The sequence below is a fragment of the Gobius niger genome (assembly GCF_951799975.1).
Source record: "Gobius niger genome assembly, chromosome: 12".
NCBI lineage: Eukaryota > Metazoa > Chordata > Actinopteri > Gobiiformes > Gobiidae > Gobius > Gobius niger.
The window spans coordinates 11844542-11869483 of NC_136863.1; the positions used below are offsets into that span (position 1 = coordinate 11844542).

At 41.5% G+C, this 24942-nt stretch overlaps 1 protein-coding gene across 1 annotated transcript; it reads right to left on the reverse strand.

Annotated features, from left to right (window-relative positions):
- Window positions 1-174: 174 nt before the first annotated feature.
- On the reverse strand, window positions 175-24089 carry pdhx (pyruvate dehydrogenase complex component X). Its single transcript, XM_079567849.1, has 11 exons — window positions 23932-24089; window positions 21534-21617; window positions 19675-19775; window positions 14251-14447; window positions 12765-12863; window positions 8653-8839; window positions 7707-7854; window positions 6377-6435; window positions 5666-5824; window positions 2347-2411; window positions 175-1529 (listed from the first exon to the last, which is right to left on the reverse strand). The coding sequence occupies exons 1-11, from the start codon at window positions 24065-24067 to the stop codon at window positions 1274-1276; spliced, it is 1491 nt and encodes a 496-aa protein (XP_079423975.1). The 5' UTR covers window positions 24068-24089; the 3' UTR covers window positions 175-1273.
- Between the last annotated feature and the right edge of the window lie 853 nt (window positions 24090-24942).

Genomic DNA, 24942 nt, shown 5'->3' on the forward strand with positions numbered 1-24942 from the left:
CACGAGCAGTTCTTAACCCTTGCTCGTTCATATTGATGGATAGAAGAGATATGCTGAATTATTTTTTAAGAAGGAATTATCGGTGACTAAGAAATAAGGTCGTCCCACACTAAAATGTGCTATAAAAAGGAGACACACAAGTTTACAGCTGAAATAATGTTGCACAAATGTATGTAAGGTTGAACAGTTGTTTATTGGCGGCATGTAAAATTAATGTACTGTATTGCAGTAAGATGAAAAGTCCTTGATGTGGCAATCGTAAATTTGTAAGCAAATACGTTTATGTTAGTTAAAAGGTGTCTGCAACAGATCTCAGTAATAAATATAATGGACAAAAACACATAAATTGGCTGCAAATTGATAAACAGGAAAAGGACTATATATATACACACCGGAGTGCTATACAACCTCAGTAGTTTAACATGTGTCACCCAGTGTCTTAATGTCGTGAGGTTGTTTTTACACCATATTGCCTCCTCCATGACTGAGGCAACAACTGTACAAGAAGACCAAAAGCTGACATTTCATAAATAACTACCAGGCGTTCAGGGGCCTGGCTACACATACATGGATGTTTTGTATCAAGACACATTATTTGAAAACAAGTATTCCAAATAACAGTCAATTAATAAGCACTTGATTAGCACCTTTTATTGTAACTGCAGTGGTTGGTAGATACTGGGGGATAATCTTATAAACATTAATGAACAAGAATATGCTTCACTTAAAATACAAGAAGTTTGAAGAAATCAAATCCATCCACCAAATCTATCATCCATTCGGGGTGGCAGTGGCTCAGAGGGTTGAGCGTTGGACAAAATGCATCCCCCACAATGCTTCTGTGAATGCACCTGATTGAGGAAGTGATGGTACGTAAGTTTGTGGTTAGGTAATACTATATACTTCCACATTTGCATTTGACCTATTCTGCAATGCTGCTGGGGAAGTAGGGATCATAGCGCGCTTGGGATGGGCCCAATCTTTAGATCTTGTGAAAGGTTCAGCTAACCACTGAGCCACCGTACTGCCAACAAGAGAATATATAATGCAGATCGCGTAGTTAATATATTTCAAGTTAGCCTTTTACAGAACTGAAAAATGTTCAATGAATGAATGCAGAAGTCAATCTTCCTGATTTTAAGCAGCAGATTTCTCAACATAAAATTCCTGTGACTGAAATATACATGTATAGTAGCCAAGTCTCTAATCCAAACAAGAGATACTATCAGACCTTTGCTAGGAAGTTTTTAAATCTGCGTCAAGTTATGTCCATTTACGCCACGGCCATGCGTTGGGGCTGCTCCAGGTTGGCTCTGAACTTATCGAGAAAGCGCGAAGCCAATTCGTCATCCACCAGTCGGCCGTCGCTGGAAAGTGTAACGGTCATGAGCTGCCTGGTCCGGAGGCCCTGCTCGTCATCACTCAGCTGCAGTTCCTGTCGGGACGTCCCGACGGCGAGGATACAAGCTTGAGGAGGGTTGATCACCGCGCTGAAGCCGCTGATGCCGAACATGCCCAGGTTGGATATGCTGCAGAATCAATGAGGCAAGAACAACATACAGTCACAATAACCAGGGAGAATAGGAACGTCTGATGTTAAATGAAAGTAATGAGCGTGATAACTGTTAGTTTTCTTACTGCTTGTGGTATAAAACATGTTTGTGTTTTGCAACAGCAATCCCTGACAATGAAAGTAACAATATGGACACTGTATGAGGACACACATCTATAAGGATGTGCCTTGTATCATGAGACCCCACACCTTGTCAGCTGTGTTACCCTTTTCCCCTTTAAAATACATGCTGCAGATGAAGCTGTGATACCAAATTAGGGAAAAAAAAACAACGTTCAACTAATACCCCAAACTGCTTTTAAAATATGAAAAAGTAGGTCTGACCGGTCTAGGCTGGGTTGATACAATATTATTTAGTACCCCTTGAAAACAGTCCACTGATCAGTTGAAGATGAGCACATTATGAAGTGAGTAAGCCTCACCCTGGGGCCTGTAGTCTGCCATTCACCTTAATGAGAATTCTAACCCGAGGGACTGAAGGCAGAATAGATCAGCGGAGCGCGTATACAGCCCCTTGAGGAAAAAGACGAGCATCTCCATAAGAAATCATCGCCTCTGCCTGACACAGAAACCCCATTCAAGTCTAAATGATGCCATTAATTCTAACGAGTTGAAACGCCTGCCTCCCACTTTTCTCCGACTGATGGCACAGTAACTGATAGTCCTAGCCTCGCTCGAGCTATAATAAAATGCAGAATAGGCCAAAATGAAATAATAAAAGGTGTCATCCGTTTGCATCTGAAGATAATTATAATTCTTTTTTTAATATTTACCTGAAAGAACCACCCTGGTATTCTTCTGGGAGGAGTTTGCCATCTCGGGCCTTTTGAGCCAACATCTATAAAAGAGGAAAAATATGATTTGAAGTAATAACAGAAGATGCAGAAAACCCATTATGTCTTTGGACTACAGCCTTTTACAAAAAATAGCATTTAGAGACACAATGACTGTCATTTAAAAGTTTTCGAAGTGAACAGTTTAGTTTAGTCCTTCACAGTAAAATGTAGGGGCTCACTTTCATTGTTTGTAGACTGGTTTTTAAACTTGAAAGCGATCACCAATAAATATACAACCCTTGTAAATGCATCTTTTTTTAAATCAAATTACATAGGACAGCGGTGGTGGTCTGAGAATGTTTTTTTGGTGTTTTGTGTTCTTTCTTTAGCCTTTTTTTTTGCCAGACAGAAGGGCTCCAATCGAAAACCCAGCCAGGCAGGATCCACAACAGAAAGAGGTGAGATAAATGGGAGCCAGCAGAGTGTGCAGTGTCAGAATGAGAGAGGGGAATAGACAACACCCAAATGAGGAAGCAGAGCACCTAGACACACGTTATCAGAGGCAGGTTTGGTCAATCCATAAACAACTAGAGCATGACAAGCAGTGTCCGTCGCGACTGGCTGGTGGTGGAAAATAAAGTTTAAATGTTTAAAAAAAAAAGGAAAAGGGAGAGCTATAATTCACGATTTGAAATGATCCTCTGCAAATAACTCCTTGGAGTCTTTTCACATCAAAACTCAACTATGTCGATGCTGGATATTTCTCCAAAATGCTTCAGGCCCAGACTTATCTCATTGTGCTGTTCCGCTACTCTAAATGAGCTCCAAAAGGTTATCACAAACCACGCCAACGCAGAAAAGTCAAGAGTGAGGCAGCCTGGTAGACAATGTGTTGCTGTCAGATGGCGTCACAGATTTGACAAAAACAGACCGAAGCACATTCATACCCAAATGGCCACAACTGACCTTTTTTTTTTAACCTCATTCATATTGCATGCTCATTATATTCAAGGCCAATTAACACCAGCATGAATAATTAGCCTAATGGAGGTGGGTCACGCCAGTGGATGGCTTGTATTCCCTTGAATCCACAGCTTCCCGTTGTCTTTCACAGCATCCACAAGCCTTCATTCAAAAATGTAATAAAATGAGTGGTTATAAAGTTTTTATAGTTGACCTTTATTGACCATTGACGCTGGGGACCCGGCAGCACACAGCTCCACAGGTGAAGCTGAACAAACGGCTGAACTTCCAAAAGGTGATTTGAACCAATCTACAAACAAACCAGCACTGCTTTACCCCATTTCCTTGACTATTCATCAATATTTTTGGTGCAAAAAACATCACGGGTGGCGCCATATTGTTTTGGCGCCACCCGAAAGTATGACACACGAGGAAGTATGAATGCGGTAATAGCCTAAAGGGGCTTTTAAAGCACAACTATGTAACTCATGACCCCAGAGGCCATAAGCGCCACTGCATGTTTTTTTTTTTTTTACACATTAATTGTCCGTGAGAGTAAATACTGACAGAAAAAACAAAGGGAGAGAGGGATATTGTACTTTGTGCCACAACTCAATTGAGATTTTTTTCACTAAAACTTGACTGTAAACACTGCTAAAGCTAGCTTTGCCCGTTAGCCTGTTATCTTCTTCTTCGTGATTCTATTAGTGTAGTTGCAAGGGTGATTTTCTGGACAGAGACACCAGGGGGAGATGAAAGACCCCCCAATCAACCCATTAACATGAAAAGGATTTATTAAGGTAAACAACTTACTTAATTCTTCTTTAAATGGGTGGCTCTCACTATGCAGTATGCACTATGTGTCATGGCTAATTCCCTTAGCTGCCAGCGGAGGGCGCTCGAAGCAACATACAAGCTCCCTAAAAAGCAGTCTTTTACTCATCAATTGTATTTTCCATGCATACATTTATGTTTAAAACTGAATAATCAATGCTGAGGTGCCCAAAAGAAGGTTTATAAGCTCGTTTTATAAGTCATTTTTTAATAGACTTTTCCAGAAATTAGGACCGACTTATTTGTACATCCATAAATAAGATGTCCAAATTGAGATGGTTGAGGAAACTTGCATTCATCCAGTTAAGAGCGAGGCACTTGACACATATTTATGACTGAATGCCGCGTACACTGACACCAAATTAAAAGTCTGGTCTATTCCCAGAAATGAGCCGCAAGATACCCATTACGCAATCTACTGTACTCTTCGCCATGTGCTTGAGAATGCCCAAGCCAGTAAATTTTAAGTTCACGTGTGCTATAAATGTCTGTCCCCAGCTGCTGTCTGTGTGCAGGACAGAGAGACAACAATCGCTGCTTTGTGCTCCATATGTGGCCACTAACAGCTGAGACAGTCGAAGCCAAAAAGCCGGGGCCGGCAAATCCAACCAGTTCTCGACAGGAGCCAGGACGTGTCTAATGGGGTATGCTGCACAGGTTTGCTGAGCACAACTGAGCAACCAAAAGCAATTACCGATACATACAATACACATCACTGCCAACAAGACTGTGGGCGTCAGTACTTCTTCTTCTTCTACTGCTGGGAGTCAACATAGAAAGGAGCGTATTAACAGCAGTTTGGCAGGACATAAGATAAATGCAATGGGTCACAATATTCAGATGTTGTACGGTGCATAAACAAGATCTAGATCAGTGTTTGTCAAACTGTGGTACATGGATTGCTTGTGGTGGGGCATTCAAGAGCCCTTCACAAACAGTACAGTAATGAACACAATGAAATAATTCGTTTGGTACTTTGGTGTTTTTGTTGTGAGCAACCGAGGAGGCAGGAGGGGAGATGGGAGCGGTGCATGATTTATGGTAAATTTAATTTAAGCACTATACCCGATGTAGCAGTGGAGCTAAATTTGTTTTGTCCTCCTTTAGCATGTTGTAAACTCTATGTTGTAAAACAGAAAGGATTTATATCCAGTTCATGAACTTGCAGGCTACTTTTCTAGCATTTCTGTGACGTTGACCCTGTAGGAAAGTAGGAAACTTGTAGGAAAGTTAGGAATGAGCTTGGACCACATTGCGATTGTTGATATTTTCATCGATATCCCACACAACCAAACCATAACAGAGAAATGTGAGGCATAAACACGTGATGGACTATGCACAGCCTTCGAGCGCTGCCTTTCCCTCAAACCCAAAGTGCTGTTAACCCCTCCGTTGTACCCCTGCTACAGTTTTTCTTTACGCATACAGTTTTGCTAATGCTAATACTTCATACAACTATTTAATCACTTTTATAGACACTGGTTTGTTATGAAAACAAGCGAGTGCCAAGGCTGTTTACCTTGGCATTAGCGGAAATCTCCTGGACACCTTTGTTGGCAGCGTCTTTGATGATCGGAGTGATGAGGCCTCGGTCTGTTGCCACGGCGATGGCGATGTGAATTGTGTCAAGCTCGTGTGCTCCATCTCCCGACCATGTCACATTCACTTCTGGCATTTCCTAATGGACACAAGAGGGACATTAAAATGGCCTTAGTTCTTTATGAGTTTAAGAGCAGCAAAGTCAAATGGTTTATGCCTTTATGTTTATTGGCCTAAAGAATGTTTACAATGTGTCAGACATTAATGCACTTCCCCCGACTATAAAACGGCACATTTACGCTTCACATTGCTCATGAAATGTTCTTGCATCATAATTTCTCAGAACCCTCTGATGTGACTTTAAATCTATGAAAAACGCTTACGTCTGATGTAACGGACAAAGACATTATTTTATTTTTCAGTACACCCAGTGTTTCATGTCTGAATTTTACAATCATGCACTGAATTCAATAATACTATCAATAATACAAATAATATCCAGAGTATTACAGTAATGCTCAACAGTGATGGACAGAATGAGTTAATGGGTAAGTTCTCCATCGACTGATCTGTAAAACCAAGAAAACCCTTGTGTTATCTCGCCAACATGAACAAGTCGAGTATTATGCTCGCTTTACATTCATTTCTAAAAATAAACTTGCCACATGTGGATCACAAAGAATGTACTTACTTTCAGTGTCACAGCAGCTGCCTTGATAATGAAGTCATTAACAGACACTTTTATTTGTTCTGGAAAGACAAAAGGCATGAATGAGAACATCTGTTAGTCAGTTCACGACTTAGCAAGACAGATTTTTAAAACAAGCAGACAAGAGGATAACAATCTCCCAAACATCCCACTAGGCACTTTTTTTTTTTTTTTTTTATTACCCAGCGTTTGGTGCAACACTGGTGGGACAGTGGAGTCGGGCCTGGCACAGAGCTGTACCAGACTGTTATGAATGCCGTGAGCAGGATGATTAATGAGCTAACCGTGAAATCTCGCTGGTCCTGAACAAAGGAGGCCCGGCAAAAACAACCGGCAGAGAATCCCCCCGAACACACATAGGCCCTAATAGGTCTGGAATGATGGGAGCGTTCCCTCATGGCGCAGAGATTTACTGTTTGCTTAGTAGATTATGCGTGCTGAAGTCTGGGTAACTACTTGAGATCATGTAGCTCAAACTTTCAAGATCATTTTACTCAAAAATCTAGAGAATTAATTACTCAAGTAAAAGTTGGAAAATACTTGAGCACTGAGTGTATAGAGAGAACGTACTGAGAGTAAACAACAACTGAGGGCCAAGTTGACCCAAGCATGACAGGCATTTTAGGTAACAGTTGTGACACAAAGATAACCTTCCCTTTTCTGAAGTAGCTTTTGGTTTGTCCAACAACCACAAAGCTGTTGCGGCAAGTGTGTTTGGAAACGGTTTCTAAGGAAGTTCAGAAGCGAGAGTAGTTGATATATACGCAAAAGCACAGACAGACTAGTCACGTTTCCAGTCAGATGTCCAACGTACTTGCACACGGGTTTCACAGAACATTTGATGTACGTTTACTTCCATCACACAACACGCATGAGTCGATAGGCACAACCAATGAGCGTTGAAATCCATTGTACACACTGGCAACTATAGAAAAACGATTGCCCACAACAGTACGTTCTGTTCATACTACTGAGGACAGATTGGAGTCTCCTTAATGTTAACAAGTCATAGGTTTAAACTGTCAACAAGTCATAGGTTTAAACTGTCAACAAGACAGGAGGTTATTTGGAACCTAAAACAGATTCTCGATTGGTTTGACTGAGGCTGGAAAGTGTTTTTTGGTCGGATCAATTTGTCATGATATTAACAAATGTGTTATTGGTAGATAAAGATGTCAAGATGCTAGGTAAGATCCACTTTTTCACGGCTCAATTGCTATTTGTTGGCATACAGCAGCCCGAAAAAGTAAATCTGTTGCTTTTAACTTAAATTTTGCTTTTAACTTAAATTTTGTTATCTGGTTGAGGTTACCTTTGGCTAATTCTTTGCGCAGTAGCATGACAGCCGCCACGTCACAGTCCACAGTGGCGTACGCGTGGGGGATGGTGGTCTTCGACTGCGTTAGCCTCTGAGCGATCACGCGGCGGATATTCGTGGCCGGGATTTCTGTGAAAGTACCCTGAGGAAGAGGAGAAAAGGAGGAATGAAAACAATAGCAAGAGATAGATGCGAGATGTGGCTAAACTGCATTGTGGCTAATGCTCCGCTAGTGCCCAGAGCAGCTTAAACGCCGACTGTGGAAGCTCTGCAGACACACAAACTAGTTGTATTTATTTGATACCTTTTTTTAGAGCGGAGGAGGATATAAGTCGCACTTTTTTTTCAATGTTTGGCTGGGGGGTGTGACTTATACTCAGGTGCGACTTGTATATCAAAATATATAATTTCAAATGTTTATTTTCATACTGACAGCCCGTAGAGGGCGCTTTAGGCTTGTGTAACTTTATCTGCTACTCCTGAACCACTGAAGATTTAAAAAAACGGTAATCAAGCAGCAGAAAAAAAGTTTGCAGTGAGCGAGAAACTTGTGAGGGACTGGCGAAAAGCGAAGATTACTCTTACTGCAATGAAGAAAATCGCAGGCTAAAAGCTCTATGGCCACAGCAAGAGGAACGAGTTCGCAAATGGGAGCTTGAACAACGTGATGCCGGGAGAGGCTTGTCCGGAGCTAGAAATATATGTTTTTTTCTGCTTCATTACGCATTTTTTGGCTGGTGCGACTTATACTCCGGAGCGACTTATAGTCCAAAAAATATTGTACTGAGGCTTAGTGGCTTAACTGATATGGTCTACTTAAAATACAGCAAGTAGCAAATGTCAATTTATAAAACTCTCTGTCAAAGGTCATGTCTCAGACCTTAATAATAAGTGCTATGGCTAAAGCAGGGTTTAAAGTGGAAGAGGTACGGCAGCTCACCGGTGTGCCTGGCTTCCCTGGCACAGAAAGAGGAGGGACATTGGGTCTGCTGCCGGGGGGTGGTGGAGCGGCAGCTGGAGCTGGGGCTGCAGTGGGGGCCGCTGGGCTTGGGGCCGTGGGCGGAGGAGCGACAACAGGCGAAATCAATTTAGCGTCAGGTGATGCCTTCAAAAGATTCATCGCGTCTCTGCAAAAGGGGAGAAAAACAAGTGAATCCATTGAAAATTATAAAATGGAGTAGATAAAACACAAGAAGCAGGCTTTTATCAGTCAACTTAAAGCACAGTAAGAGCAGGGTAATTGGATGCCATTTCCGTCCTGTTTCCATGTTATTGCGCTGTAAAGTAATGCTTGTTTGTGTAATTGTTTTTCTTTATTGTATTCGGCACAGCAGGCTTGAAGTCATCTCTCCTCCGAAACCGTCTCTGCAGCAGCTATCCTGGGAACAAACAAACCTGCTGGGGCTAGCATCAGGTGTCGGCACATAACAACCCCGCTCACGACTTCACCTTATTATGTTCCAACAGGTTTTGTGAGCTCGCGACACGCTGACTTTTCTCTTGTCAACATAATGGGAGTCTGGTAAAACATTGAAACCATTCAAATGTGGGCTAATATTTCGAGCAATTTTCCTGCAAAGTATGTGGGATTGTAAGGGGGAAGGCATCAGATGCGTCAGAGTTAATTCCCCTAGTTTCAGTTGATCGCCCTCAATTCGCTTGTCATGTCCAGACCAGCTGCCCCTGCCCTCAGAGTGAGAAAACATTCAGGTACACACACATTTCCTTTAGTCGTGTGTGTATTTGTGATTGGGCTGCTGGGGCCACTTGGAAATCCCCGTGTAGTAAATGTAGAACTTCCTCAACAACTACCAATAAAAAAAGAGGGCTCGGACAACTGAATAAACAGTAACAGTATTTGCTATGTTGTTTAAATTAGATAACTAAATTAGCTGGAAGGCTGTGAGTAAAGCGTTTAAGTGAAAAATAACCAGCAAAAATCCCCTGCTTTCTGGGGAAATAGTACACGCACTAAACACTTAAGTCTTCCAGGTCAAAGCTGTCATCCAATTTGGCTTTCTTTTTTTTTTTTGTAACATTATGAGGTGGCAGTGCTTTTTCACAATGACCATTAAAGTGAACGGACTGCCAAAGGGAGCCAGTGACTAGAATACTAACAAGCAGAAGCTCCATCTCTCGCATGCACAGGGGCGTGAGCTAAATGAGCAGCAGATGCACAAAGGCTGCCATTAATAAACTGGATTGTGCTGCCATCTAGGACCCGCTGAGGCGCTTCAAGATTAATAAACACAAGCTTTCCCATGAGGTAAATGCATTAACATGTTGCTTTACATCTTGTCCTTTGTGCGTGCGATAAAAGTAAACGCTTATTGCTGAACTTTTTGTAAAGAAGAGAAAAAAATAAGTAAAATGCAGACATTGCAACACTGCTGGCTTTACAGTGGTATGGAACGAGTGATGCATTCAATGTTGCTTAAGTGCCTTTCAGTACTTCTCCAACTACCACCTCTGAATATCCTGTACAAAGTTGAAGAAACAAGGTTCCAGGAGCTCAACACTCGTGAGCCTCGCATTTTTGCTGTTGACAATGAAGCCCTTCCTGTGGTTACGTAACTCGCCGTGATCTCATCCATAGGTTGTGTGACCCGTGTTATTCATGCCCGATAAAGACCGGCCTCACGACAAGGAGCAGAGGGAGGGGTGCCCTGCTCCGATGTACCCCACAACAAAAGAAAGGAAACCAAGTCTATTCTGGCCTTTTCTCAAGAAGCTCAGCCTATGTGTAACCGAGGCTTAGTTTACAATGCAGTGTAGATTTACGGCAACAGGCGGAAGCTGAACTACTTTAGAGCCCAACTTTGGGAACACAAAATAAATAAAAATATCAAATTGATCTAATACAGGGGTGCGATTATTAGTCAAGTTTGTTCACAGTTTAAAGCTTTGTAATCGAGACTACTGGTGGGTACCATTAAATAATACCAGTATGGTACCTCTATTTTTTGCAAGTACTGTAAAAATATATATCTTTATAGACCCAGTTTTGATGCTGTTGGGTCCAGGGACAGTTAAAGGAAGTTACTTGCTTGTTTCAGCTCAAATAAATGAAACACATTTAAGAGAAATAGTCTATATATGGAATATATTAACATTATTTTTCTGTTTTCTAGATCTAGATGACAAATATTTTAGTATAGGTATCGAAAAAACGATCGTTAAGGTGTTTTTTCTAGCCATTAAAATGACGCTTTTTGGATTATAAATCAAGCAATTAAAGAGAGCTATATTTGGAGTTTAAGAGCAGAATAAGGTTCTACATCACTGCAACGAGATCGTCAGTGATCTTGTACCAGGAATTCAACAATCATTTAATGCATTGTCTATGGCAAATGGACTGTTAATTTGCATCACTTTCTCTTTCTTTTCAGCACTGCTGCACTAATTGATTGCGGTTCGTCAGTGCGCACAGAGAGTAATAATTTAGCAAAGATTAATCAAGGATTCAAGCAAAAAGGGTACTTCATAAGCCACAAATTGCGTATCCCTCGCTTCTCCCCATGGTACAGGGGCTGTTACTATGGGCACCAGTGGGTCCTGGAGACTGGGTTGCCATGGAGACTGAAGTTGCTTAATGAGATTCCCCAGCAGGGTGTGAGCTGGGTAACGAGGGCATTCAATCAGCTCCCTCCTGACAGCAGGTAGCTCCGTGAGTGTGTGTGTGCGCAGCTAACTGCTTACTTTAGGCTGAACTTATCATATAACGAGATTGAATTGGCTGAAATGTAACAAGTGCTCTTTTCAACGACCCAAACCTTTTATGTTTCTATCATCACAGCACCACTGGCCTGACAGGTCTGTCCTTCAGAGACACCACTGAGAGCTCCGGGGGCAGGGTGTGAGTGCAGATGCTAACAGGTGCCTCCTGCAGATAGGCTAATGTCCTGTTTGTGTAAACAAATTATGGAGGACTACAGAGGACAATCGTTAATAGCATCCAGCACCCTCACAGTAAGTTGGTTTAATCTTGTAGCACACTTATTCAAATAGTTTAGGCTATAACAGTATACTACCAAATTATTATTTTTACAATATAAGGTGATGATGCAATATCCATAACACAAGAAGCCACACTATACAGTAAAATCACTGAGGTCTTCGATCTGAACGAGAGTCAAAAATGTGCAAATATTCCGTTTTCCCAATTTAGCTCCATTTTAGGCTTGTTTTTGTCCCACTTTAATTTAGTTGTCTTTTTTTAAATCTGGCATTGACATATTCTAATAAACAATTCCTTTGAGTTTGTGTTTAAAGTTAATGGAGGGTATTGTGTTGAAATCATTTGGTAAAAATATTGCAACACTCAAATACCACAAGTCATAGTGTGCAATTTTAAGGTGCTTTAATTTATTTTTTCAATTTCCAAACATTAAAGTTGTAAGAATTAAGCCTGCATACAGACTTGGTGACATCAAGTCTGTGTTGGACTTTTAGATACAGATTAGAACAGCCCTCGGGGGAAGCCGCCCAGCATGATACAAGAAAATACATCACTGACATCAGCACCAAGGCTTCAACCCAACAGGGGTTAACTACAATCAATGCTGTGGTAGGCAAACAACTGTGTGAAGAGCTCTAGGTCTAATGTATAGTGTATTGTACTGTGTATTCTCATAAATCTGTCATAGTGAGCATAAGGCGCAGACTTGTGGCTTATAAACCTGCTTTTGGGCACCTGGAAATGGATGTGTGTGGGAAAAGATCCTTGAGAAAGAAGTGCTCTTTTAATCAGATCGGGGAATTATCCGAGATAAAAAACAAAAAACACAAGAAACACCTTCAGCCAACGGCATGCTAACAAAATCAAAGGCGCAATGATAAATTTATGTTGAGACCAGAACAGCTCAGAAAGGTCCATGTACACTTCTATTACTCATCCAAATGCTGAAAATCGAGATCGATGTACTTTTGCAGTAAAGGAAGAAAAAACAAATTGAATCTACTCTAACCTAACAAGTTAATAATATCTGAAAAGGCATGAAGATCAAGGATATGTTAAATGGTATGAATTAAAAACTAATATCAGTGACTTACTCCTTGGTAATGAGTCCTCTTGGTCCAGTGGCCGTTGCTAACTTTGGGTCGAGTCCGTGCGAGTCCAGAATGTGTCTTGCTGCTGGACTAAGACGCAACCTAAAGAAAAGATCAGAGAGAAACACATGACTGAAATTATTTATCAATTCTCATCATGACAATCAACGTGTCACTTTATTTCACTAACACTGCCTGGACATAATTTAACCCGAAATAATTACATGACAGGTTTGGATTTGTTTAGACTGCCATAAAATGACGCACATTCACTCACTGTCGCCTCTAATTGTTTCTGATGTGATGCATGTCGTGTTTACCACAGGGCACACAATCGATGTAAATGTCAGCGCGGGAGGTATTGACGCGGGTCAAGCTGATTCTCCGAGTGTGTAATCTTCCATAAATCAAGCCTCTGCCTCTCAAGTGTCAGGACGAGGCTGCAGAGGAAACCTGCGTGTGTCTGCACTCAGCATGAAATGTTTGCATAACAAGCACAGGCTCAGTTTGTTTGGGAGGAAATCCTCTTCACCTTTGCATTTATTGTGTAAATAACATAGTAAAAGATGGCAAAAATGTGTTGTCATACTAAGCTGAGCAAACTGTTGCTATTTGGATGAAAGCTATGGGAAACAAAAATAAACTATTCATTCAGGAATGTTTAAATGAGAAATCATTTTAAAACGTGATTAATCTAGTCATTCATTGCAAGGCTGGAACGATAAAAAAAATATATTTCTCTTTTAGGCTATTTGTTGTTTACAGAATTTTAAAAAGTCTACTCAGTCTATCTATATCTATAAAATATGCCATTGTAAGCCACATTTATCTTTAAATTAACGTATAAATCACTGGTAATTCATCCATCCATCCATCCATCCATCCATCCATCCATCCATCCATCCATCCATCCATCCATCCATTTCCACTTGTCCGTTGCCGGGTCGTGGGGGCAGCTGTCTGAGCTGCCCAAATCACATTGCACCAGCCCCTTATGGCTCCTCCTGCAGGTGGTGGGTCCACAGAAGGACGGCCTCATGATTCTAACCAGGCCTGTTGGTCTCTCATAAGGGGCTTCTGAACCGCTCTTTACTGACCCGTCACCGAGGACCTGTTTGCCATGGGAGACCCTACCAGGGGCACAAAGCCCCCGACAACAGAACTCCCAGGATCACGTTAAGGTGGCGGTTCCAGGAGGGGTGGTAATTCATTCATTTTTTTTTTTTAACATATCGTCTAGATCTAGTCTTAGACGTATAAGGATGCTGGTGCAGTTTTCCGTTTGACTGTACATTATTTAGCTATACAGCGTGTAGGCCATTATTCTCAGGGTCAATGGTGCATTTCATTGTGCCATTTTCTCACCAGCAGAGAGAGCGGAGTGAAGGAAACATCCATCTGTCAGTCAATTGAGCTACAATGCCATGTTATGCTTAGATATTATGGAAGACTAAATGTCATGTAATCTGTGAAAATACAATAAACTTACGGTCCGGATGTGGGTTTTGGCGTCGGGGGTGCAGCTTGTGCCGGTGGGGGAGTTGCGGCTTGCGGGGCAGGGGGAGCCTCAGACGGGGCAGCAGCAGCTTCGGGAGGGGGCATCTCCACCTGTTTCCAGTCCTGACCCTCCTCCACCATCAGGGCGATCAGAGTGCCCAGAGGGATGTTGCGGCTCCCCTCCTCTATCTGAGAGGCACAGAATAAAACACACGTGATGCTAATATTTCAGTGATCTCTCATATGGTAATTGTACTTGGGGTGAGATGCGAGGCAAAGATGTTATATTGCTATTCCAAAATCATTCATCGAGTATAACAGACTGGACATCTACTGTGTTGTCACTGTCCACTTTGCTGCGGTACACATTTGTTTTTACCAATTTCAGGAAACAAATAAAAGTAGAAAATACACCTATATGTCCTATGTCAGCCACGTATTGTAATGCAAATTGAACCACTTCAATATTTCATTTTTACCATTCAAATTTTCATAGAATGATCTTGCAATAAGGACACTTAAGCAGCACAACCTCTTTACCTCCTGAGCTCCAGTCGCCCCATTACATTTGTATTCTACAGTTCTACATTTTCCAAAGACTGAACCGATCTGTAAATCTTCTGGGACCTCCAACGGAAACCCTTTGCATTTCCATCACTTCATTGCAATCGCTGTTGCCCCGACACAGACCGTGCAAAAGCGCAGCCCTGATGCGGCGGGCTCCCGGAGTGCAATGGACGCTGATAGCCGCCAGTCATTGATTGACCGTCTTGTTGACGGCAGTAGAAGCCAAATCCACAGCCGGCTCGCTCTGTTCTCCCCGAGCAAGGTGTTGTTGCTCGCTCACTATTGATCAGGGTAAATGAAAGGCCTGGTGCAATGTACAGGGACCGGTGGCTTAACTTCAGCCCATATGAGAGGGTATTGACTGGGAGAGAGCTACTTCTTAAAGGTCTTAAGTTGCTAGATGAGAAAATTAAAGATGGGGGAACTCTGGAATACAGGCATGAAAAACATACTGATATTTACTGAACAGCAACAGACTGAAACTTGAATAAACCATTTAAATCAATAAAGATCTTATATTGTACAATCCACAATATAAATTATCGATATTGTCAAACAAACTAAAAACTATGTCCAAAATCATCAGAATCATAAGAAATTCAAGTCAACGTTGTGCATGTTGTAGTGAGTGGGTTTGTCGTTTGGTAGTCTGCATATAGTTATGGGTATTATCTCTTCAGGAATGAGAAAAAAAGTAACATTTTTACTTGTCACCAAATGACTAATCATGCCCCCCCCGAACCAAGTATTGGATTAGAGCTTTGAGCAATTAAACCGTAACTAGACATTCCCAACTATGCCCCACCCCCTCCACACCAACCTGCTTTTAAAAATAGCACGGAAATTCACTGGAAGGGAAACAAGTGGGGGATATGAACACCTGCGCACACCAGAGGGAGATACTTTTATCTGACTCTTTAATACAAAGAGATGAATAAACAAGTAAAAAAAACAAAAAGGGCTTAATATTCTTGCGTGCCCTCTTGAACCCAAGTTTATCTGTTGCTCGCAGAAGAGGTGATGGATGAGGGTAAGGGCCTGAGGGCTACAAAGGGAAATTTCCAACTTAGTTCCAGAGGGTTTTTCCATACGCTACAAACAATTAGAGCTGAAAAAATAATTAGTGCATTAATCATGAACTACTTAATCGCGTACTATGTGTTTTGACCAAACAGACTCCTGCATCTGAGCACACGCACTTTACCTGAAAGACAAAGCATGTGTATTAACTACATACTAAGCCAGAGGTCTTACCTTTATGTAACCTCCTCAGAGAGCTACTTGTGCATCAAAGAGGCTTGTCTAAATATGCCATTTAGATGAAAAATACTTTATTTTTGTCCTTATACTCTACTATTTTGTGTACCCAAGTTTGCAGATTCTGTTCAAAAAGAAAATGATCTTATTTTAGGTATAATATTCAGATTTTTCCCCAAAAGCAATACACTTTTTTGATTTATTCTCTTTTTAACTATGTTGCGCATACTGAATCACAACATACATATCATTACAGGAGTGTTATTTATCCCCCGAGCTTCTAAACATTGAGGAACTTACCCCGATCATTATGTATGCCATATTTAACTAAAGATTCATGTAAATTCATGAAGAGCACATTGTTTACACTTGCAGAGGTCTTGTGAGTGAGTCTAAAGTTGGGTATGACGCTGAACACAGGATGTGATTAAGGAAGACACATCGAGGTGGGCACAGCACTGCCATCAAATGGTCAGGGGAATGAAATGTGTCCTGGATTATCAGTTGTACAAGCAACACACGAAGAGCTGTGCGATGTGAGAAAATAATGTGATGTTTTAGAGAATATTGTGACATTGTGAAATTTGAACCTTCAACCTTGAACACTTAAGTTCCATTACAATTAAGCAAACGTACTTAGTATTTTTGTCAAAGTAGGTAAACAAGAATGAAAAAATATATCAATACTAAAATAAAAATTAACCAGATAAGGAAATTTGTGACTTAACGGGAACTTTTGCACATGTGCGCAGCGTTTGCAAAAAATGTCTACATCTCAGTCACATGGAAGACCTGATTTTACGATATATTGTGTCACTCACGATCACAGTAATTTCGGAATATATTATGCAGCCTTAAATAAATTATTCCTTGAGTAAAAAGAGATAGGCACATCACTTCTTAAATAATGCTTGTACATCAAAGTTTGTCCAGTTATTTTTTTTAAATGTATAATGTTCTTTTCACAGTGTGCACAATGTCTTTCAGTCAGAGATTTAAAATGGCCACTGTAAGTCTGCTCTGACTGAATGACCCAACAGTGGAATAGAGGCTGTTCTACATGAATGAGCTGGCGGTTAAGAATGAACATGTGCTGTGAACTGTGATTGATATTTCCACATTCATCTGCTTTCTGGTGATAAATAGGCTGAAAGTCTAAATGCTGGACTCACTGTATTTAATATATTTCTATTGCAGTATTAGTGAAGACATACTGTACATTTGTTGAAAACTATTACTTCTGAAACTTAGCTGAGTATCCTCTCTTAATGGGAACCACTGAAGCTTGTCAAGCTGTAGACAGGGCCAAGGAGAGATTACTGGGGATCTACAGGCAGAAGCAAGTAAAATGTAATGCTTTTTATATGATTTTTTTTCTTATATTCTGCTCATGTTTCTTAAGATTCTAAAAATTCATTCAAACTGAGAAATTTGGGTTTTGGGTTTGTTTGATTTAATGCTAGTTGGAATCAAATATAATGCTTTTCAATACATTTCAGGCCTTAATATTGGCACAGTTAATTTGATGACTATTAATGCTGCACCATGGAAACTCTGGATTGAGACAGAAGGCTGTTTAAGTTGCTCGCTGAGGTGAAAGGGGAGATTAATGTTACAGTTATTTTCCAGTTTGTCTCACACACGCACAAATATCGACATACAAACCTCATACATCAAACCGTAAAGCTGCATTTTCAAAAAATACCTTGCTCAGTTCAGTTCACCACCACGTTGATCCAATAAGAAGAGCTATGCGTTTATGAAAGCCCCGCACTTTCTTACGGAGCGTGATTTATTATATCCCTGGCAGATTTTCAGATTGGAAACCCCTGGGTCACAGCAGGGCAGAGCATTGAGGTTATGATGAGATACAGTAATCTGCGCTTTCGGGCTGCAGCAAACCCCCCTCCCCACGGCTTCCACATCTCAATACACATGAAATCCACACACACACACACACACACACACACACACACACACAAGTCCCCCAACGCTACAGTAGTACGCTTTAAAATTGGTGAAGGGCCATAGTCGCTGTTGACCCTCATAAATAATGTTGGCCGTGCGCGGGATACGCCGTATTCGCTGCAGGCTACAGGCGAGTAATTATCTGAAAATTAAAATCCTGTTTGGAAGGCTGTACACTACCCTCTGATAGGCTAATGATCTTTGACCCTGGAGAGCGCGGGCGCCGCATTAGCTGTAACGCCGTTCCCCGAGAAATAAAATGTTGTTTTCCTTATTAACTCGGCTTTCTATGAATAAGAGGGCTAGAGCTTGGGGGCTTATCTAATACAGACCATCTTTCTTTGCCAGCTCCAGCCGCGGAAGACCCTACCCCCCAGTTCTTGGGCGGTTGTCATGGAAACTGCCTCGTGCTCGTAGTAGCCGAGACAAGGATGGAGTAAGGGAATGTAAACGGATGGGGGGAAAACATGGAAATTGGACACAAGAAGCTGCAAAATTGATAATGTAATTCAGTTGGGCTTCATAATATAGTTATTCACTGGTTCAGACAAATATTGATGACTGCAGAGTTAAAGTAAACACATTTTACAACTCTATTTTGTGTTATAATCATATGGCACAGAGGCTGGGAAAATAACGACCACCATTTCTCCTGCTTTACATGATGTATGAGAATATCCCTGAGATCAATGAACAACGATGAAAGAATGCCATGGCTTTCTTTCGGCGGCTGAACATGTGGCACAGATGAGAGGTGACGGATGGCTGTGTCGGTGACAGCCCATTAAAAATTCAAACAACAAACAGAACAATGGGGGCTGAAGCGTGAGGAGGGCAGTCTCTGCTGGACTCTGCTGTCAGATTACAGTGAAAGAAGATGAAACAGGCGTAGCCAATTAGTACAAGGGACGGGACAGCCGCCATTTACAGGTAGCGCCGAGTTTAAGGCAGAACAAGAAATGTGGCAATATATGGTTAAAATGCTAGAGTAAAACAATCCAATGTAATCTGTCTGATATTGAGATTTTGGTTGAGTTTACTCTAGTGTTATTCTATCAAAATGTTCAAAAAACCCAAACAGCAATTTTTTTTATTGAGTTTGTTTTTTCTAGGTGACTGCAGTCTATTAAAACTAAGGTGCAAGAAAACTTTGGAGCCTGTCTTTGAAGCTGTTTTTGGGAGGTGTAAAGTCTCTATTGAAATCCATTCTTAAAGCAGTACTAAGTAACTTAAATCCTTTTTGTAGTCTCACTGGGGGTAATACAAGAGTTAATGGGATGATTGGGGGGGGTCTTTCATCTCCTCCTGGTGTCTCTGGCCAGAAAACCACAATTGCAACTTCGCTGCCACCAATACACACTAATGGAATCACGAAGGGCTAATAGGCAACGCGGAAAGCTAACTGCAGGCGAACGCCACTAAACAGTATTTACAGCCAAGTTTGAGTGAAAAAATATGTTCATTGTGTAATTGGATGTAACTTGGGGTACAAGTTACTTATTACTGCTTAAAGGTTTATTGCGGGGAAAGGGGTATTGCAATGTCAGCTCCCCACCAAGAGGACCAAAGAGAAGTGCTTTCCTCACTCATTGGTCCCAGCTCTACTGTATTTCAGCTCACTCACCAATATCTTTGCCATGACACCGTCATCATTGGAGTCCATGGTAACCACCGCTTTATCTGTCTCTATTTCACAAAGGGCATCACCTGCCGCAACCGCCTCACCTGCAAAAGTAAAAAATGAGGCTTAAGAAATGACAATCATCAAGCTTTTCTTGCCGCTTTCCTGCACAGAATAAATGATGTGCCAATGCCATTTAGGGACAAAACCAGGGTGGCTCTTTTGCTTGTGTATTACATAGGAAATGAAACGCCTAATCAAAGTTTCATGGGAAGGAATGTGCGATATGGAAAGGCCGCGTGTCTGATAGTTGCTTGGAAGTCTGCCTGCTTCTAAACCACAGATTCCCAGTGGTCGACCACGTGAGAGACAGAATATATTAGCATGTTCTCACTGGATGGCAATTAGCAAGCGCTGGCTCATTTCCTCTATTCATATATTAGTTTTAAGCTTGAGCAGTTTAAGCATCCTTTCATTCGGACCACAGCATTGACGAAAGAATGTTATTACCTACAGAGACACAACAATTGACAAGTTGTGTCAGCTTCAAGGGTCATTTGTGGCTCGAAATCAATAGTGTCTCCTGACAAGTTATGTTTTTGGTGATTTTCTTGCACCCAATAATTTAGTCGTAAACTACTCAACTGCACAATTTAACGCCAAATTATCATTTCAGAAGGTTTTTGTTTAAATTTAATGTGGCGCACTGTCTGAAACGGTTAATATCGCAATAGTATTGTTATATTAATCGAATATCACCATTTTTCTCATTGCAGTCCTGCTACTCATAACCTACTGCACTCCCTTAGATGGAGGATCTTGGTGTACAGAAAAGGGCAGGACTAGAGGACCATGTTGAAATGAAAAGGGTGGAAAAAGGGTTAGAGAGGGCTGTGAAGGAGTGGCTGAGGGTGAAGGGGGCGCGCAGAGTATTGATGTTGTAGCCCCTTGAGGACATGGAGTACTACAGTCCAGATTGGATTGGTATGAGGCACTAACACGGGGTGGCCCCAGGGGTTGAGCCGCTCTTTTTATAATTAAACATTCTATAGACGCCCCTCTCGCCCAAGCAGGGTGGAGGACATTGTAATGAATTTGTAAGATAATGCTTAAATATGAAAGTCACAACACGACTACTGGTATAATCCCACTGGAGTGGTGTGTGTGTGTTTATCGGGCTTTTTTGCAAATCCTACTTAAATTACACTGTGACTGTAATTTCCCTGGCATGCCGTGTGCAATCATAATCAAAATGAAAATATTGCCAATCTAGGATAAGAACCGTTTACATCATGAGCCCTGAGTGTTTTAGCGCCATTCATCGGAGCTGTGTTTTCACTGACACAACGACACATGGCAACACAGCGAAGCGGCCAATCAGAAATGGACTTGCTGCCTCATGATAGATGAGCGTGTGTGCGGTGCCTGGTTGAGCGGAGTTGCTAAGCAGTGATGAATAGTGACAGCAGCGGTTTCTTTGAGCCAATTAGCACCAACGGGCCCTTGGGTGCTCCCGGCTCCCAGCCCCTCTGCCCTACACAGCCAACCAGTGTCATCCTGGGAGCCATTACTGCTGCTGCTGGTGCTGCTCGATTAGACTGAGAACATACACAGAGCTCTGGGAAACTATTTATCAGCATGTTTATGGTTACAGCTGCACAAATGATATTACTGTTATGGGACGGCAGTCTATAATAAAAGAACATTTTATTGGATGGCATAAACATTTTGTTGACTTCCACAATCCATATATTACTTTGATTACTGAAAAACAAAAACAAACATGGAGGTGCATATTCCTTTGTATAAATCAAAGATATTAAGTTGACAAAAGAAATACGGAAGAGTAATTATTTCAATACCTTCTTTCTTGAGCCATTTGACTATGTTTCCCTCTGCCATAGTAGGGGACAGCGCTGGCATCTGCACCTTGAGTGGGGCGACCCCTGCAGGTTAAAAAGGAAAATAGTCTTAAACATTATACAAATCAGTAAAGAATTGGTTTCTTTCACAAAGTCTAATTCCATTAACTTGTTAAGCTTGCAATTCCATAACAGTACTGGGCACATAATACTAAAACAAAATACAATAACTTTTTTGAACAGAGTAGCATAAGAATATAACATAAGAATATTCTAAAGGTAACATAAAAATGAGAGAATGGAATTGGGTAACGTCTCAAAACTAATTGCATCTCGGATGACTAGAATTAAAGTACGGAAATAATTTTTTGAACACCATTACCCTGCTTTTGGAAAACCAGCCACAACCATCAAGTCGTTTAAAACATTAAAGTTGGCAGAGGAAATAACTGCAGTGACAGGTCGCTTATGTAAGAGATGTTGCCTCGTACAACACCAAACTGAAGCCCTGAAGGCAGCATCGCACTAAACAGCCGCAGACTCTCAGAAGGTTAAAGTTCACCGGGACTTTGGGTTCAGCGCCACAAAATCAGTGGTAAATAGCAATATATAGTGGCTGGCTGACATCACTGTGCATAGAGATTCCCATTTGTATTATTTCGCATGGTAGCGCAGCAGTTAGCGCGTCTGCTTCACAGCAAAAAGGTCCCGGGTTTGATTCTCACCTGGACGGGGCCTTCCTGTGTGGAGTTTGCATGTTTTCCAGCGGCCTCAAAGGATGGGTCAAATACAGAGGACACATTTCCGTACGGGAACCATAAAGTATGTCAACTACTAGGACTAGGTGATATGACGATAAAAAGTGAAGGCTTATCTGATCCCTGTGACAATCTGCTTATTTGGTGATATCGTTATATCATGACTCAGTGGTTTTTAAGTTAATGCAGCACTATGCTCAACTACAGACACTTTCCATCTGCTTCTGCAGGTCGGTCTCGTCAAGAGTGAGTGACTGGGAATCAAGCAATCTTAACTTTAAACTTAACTCTCTGGAAAAGCAGATGGCTTTAGTTGCCTCTAAAGGGTGATACACAGCTACCAAATAAATGATGGAATAAAAATCATGATCTATGCCAAAGAAAAATAAGTGATATAAATGTTTTGCCCCTCCTGGAACCGCCACCTTAACGTGGTGGAGGGGTTTGAGCACCCAAATCATCCTGGGAGCTTTGTTATCGGAGGCTTCGTGCCCCTGGTAGGGTCTCCAATGGCAAACAGGTCCTAGGTGATGGGTCAGAAAAAAGAGCAGTTCAGAAGCCCTTTATGAGAGACCAACAGGCCCGGTTAATCGTGAGGCCGTCCTTCCGTGGACCCACCACCTGCAGAAGGAACCATAGGGGCTGGTGCAATGTGATTTGGGCAGCTCCAACGGCTGCCCCAACCACCCGGAAATGGAAAAGTGGAAGAAAATGGATGGATAAATGTTTTGTCATATTGTCAATGCCAATCCCTAATCTGTAATAGCTTTATTTTCAAGATAATTCCCATGAATCTGTGCTGGTCACGGGAAATGTGCTGAAATATTCAAACATATTTTTTCATTTGTTTGTTTATTGAATTGTATGTTTTCTACACTACACTTAAAATGTTATTAACCATCTTCTCAATGAGAAGATTTCTAGTTCTTGACGTTGCTGCCATCTGCTGGATACTATGACCAGTGTGTTCGTGTCCATGCACAGTGACCTTAACAAGCTTATGCGCATAACTCAAACAATACATGCAATTAATTACAGCAAAAGCTCAAGAAAAACAAATATGCAAATACATCATGTACCAGAATGCCCTGCAATGATAAGCTATTAAGCCTATTTACTAAAATTGCAAGGATCTTTACACCAGGTTGGGCTACGAGTTTGTGTGACGGTGTAATTGAAAGAGGGAAAAGATGCAAAACTGTAAAGCAGGTCTCTGACAGTCTGCCCCGCGGCAACGGTGGCGGCGACCACCACCACTGAAAGTGACGGAGACTGTAGCCAGCCATGCCTTGTCTCACACAATGAATATGTGATAAGAGAAATGATATTGAGGAAAGATGTGAACTGCCTAATGCAAAGGACGCATGGCATGTTTATTGACAGCCTAAAACAACAGGGCGGGCAACAATAACACTCAGTGGACACCTTGTTTTCAGAGGACATCGCAGCCTTTGCGACTCGTGAACTACTCCCAACAAGCAATCCAGCAGCCCCGGTGTATCTAACCTCGTGTATTTATATGTTCATGTTCCCTTTGCTGCACAGAACATCTATCACACCCGTATTTCAAGATCATAACGGCTAACAAACAGACAGACAACCTGCCACTCGTTTAAAACCTCGACACTGACAAAACTTACCAAGGCAATGGGCGGACTGGAAGAAGTGTCTTGTGCTCTCCTGCCATGACTGCAAACCCCAAACACATTTATTGAATTGCGTTAACCTGAGGCCAAATAATATCCCCTGACGACCCAGGCGCAAGGAGGCCGCCATGTTGTCGTCCTCCGCCGGTGAGACGTGCCCGCGGATATGCCTGACGGAAAAGCATACAATTTACAAATGTGTGCGTTTGTTCTCAAAACGAGTACAATAACTACAGTGTTGTTGGTTTAAAAATATTTTTACTTTATTGACAATGCAGGATCATTTAAATAATGAAATTCACATATTGTCATAAAAAAAACTACAACTGAGGACCTCGAGGGTCCTAAACAGCATTTTCTTTTACCCTTTTCTGCAACACGAGTTCTTCGAATTGGTGTCCTCTACTGGATGAAGAAGAAAACTACTCACAAACCTGTTGGAATATTTTTAGATTTTTACCATTTAATTACAATTCAACGCTTGATTCTCATCTAAGTTGGTATTTTGTGCGTAAACTACCAATCTGCGACAGGCCAGCCAAACAGTGTGAGAAATACGCCATGGTAAGTCGCTAATACAAATGTCTGTAAATGCATGCAGAAATTAATTATCTACTTAGGGTGGGGATCTGGCTGGATAGAATTTTCTGCTCAAACAAGGAAAAGGAATGAGGTTGTAGTCAAATAATGTTACGGCCAAAGACAACATCAAAATGCCCTCACTTCCGAGCGGTAAACTGGCAACAAAATGCACCAGTATCAGATGTTTTGGCACTCAAACACTTCCTCATAACTGAATTCAAGCCATGTAGCCTATGTCTTGAAAGGTGTTTTGAAATGGCTATCTTTCTCGGATTGGTTTACTTCTTTTCTTCTGCGTTTCTTTAAAGGAATAGGCCACCGTTTTTACACACTGAGATATGTTCTTACCTAACCTTAGACGAGTTAATATATACCCGTCTGGTCTTTGTCCGTGCGCTCTGTCACGCAAACGGAGCACATACA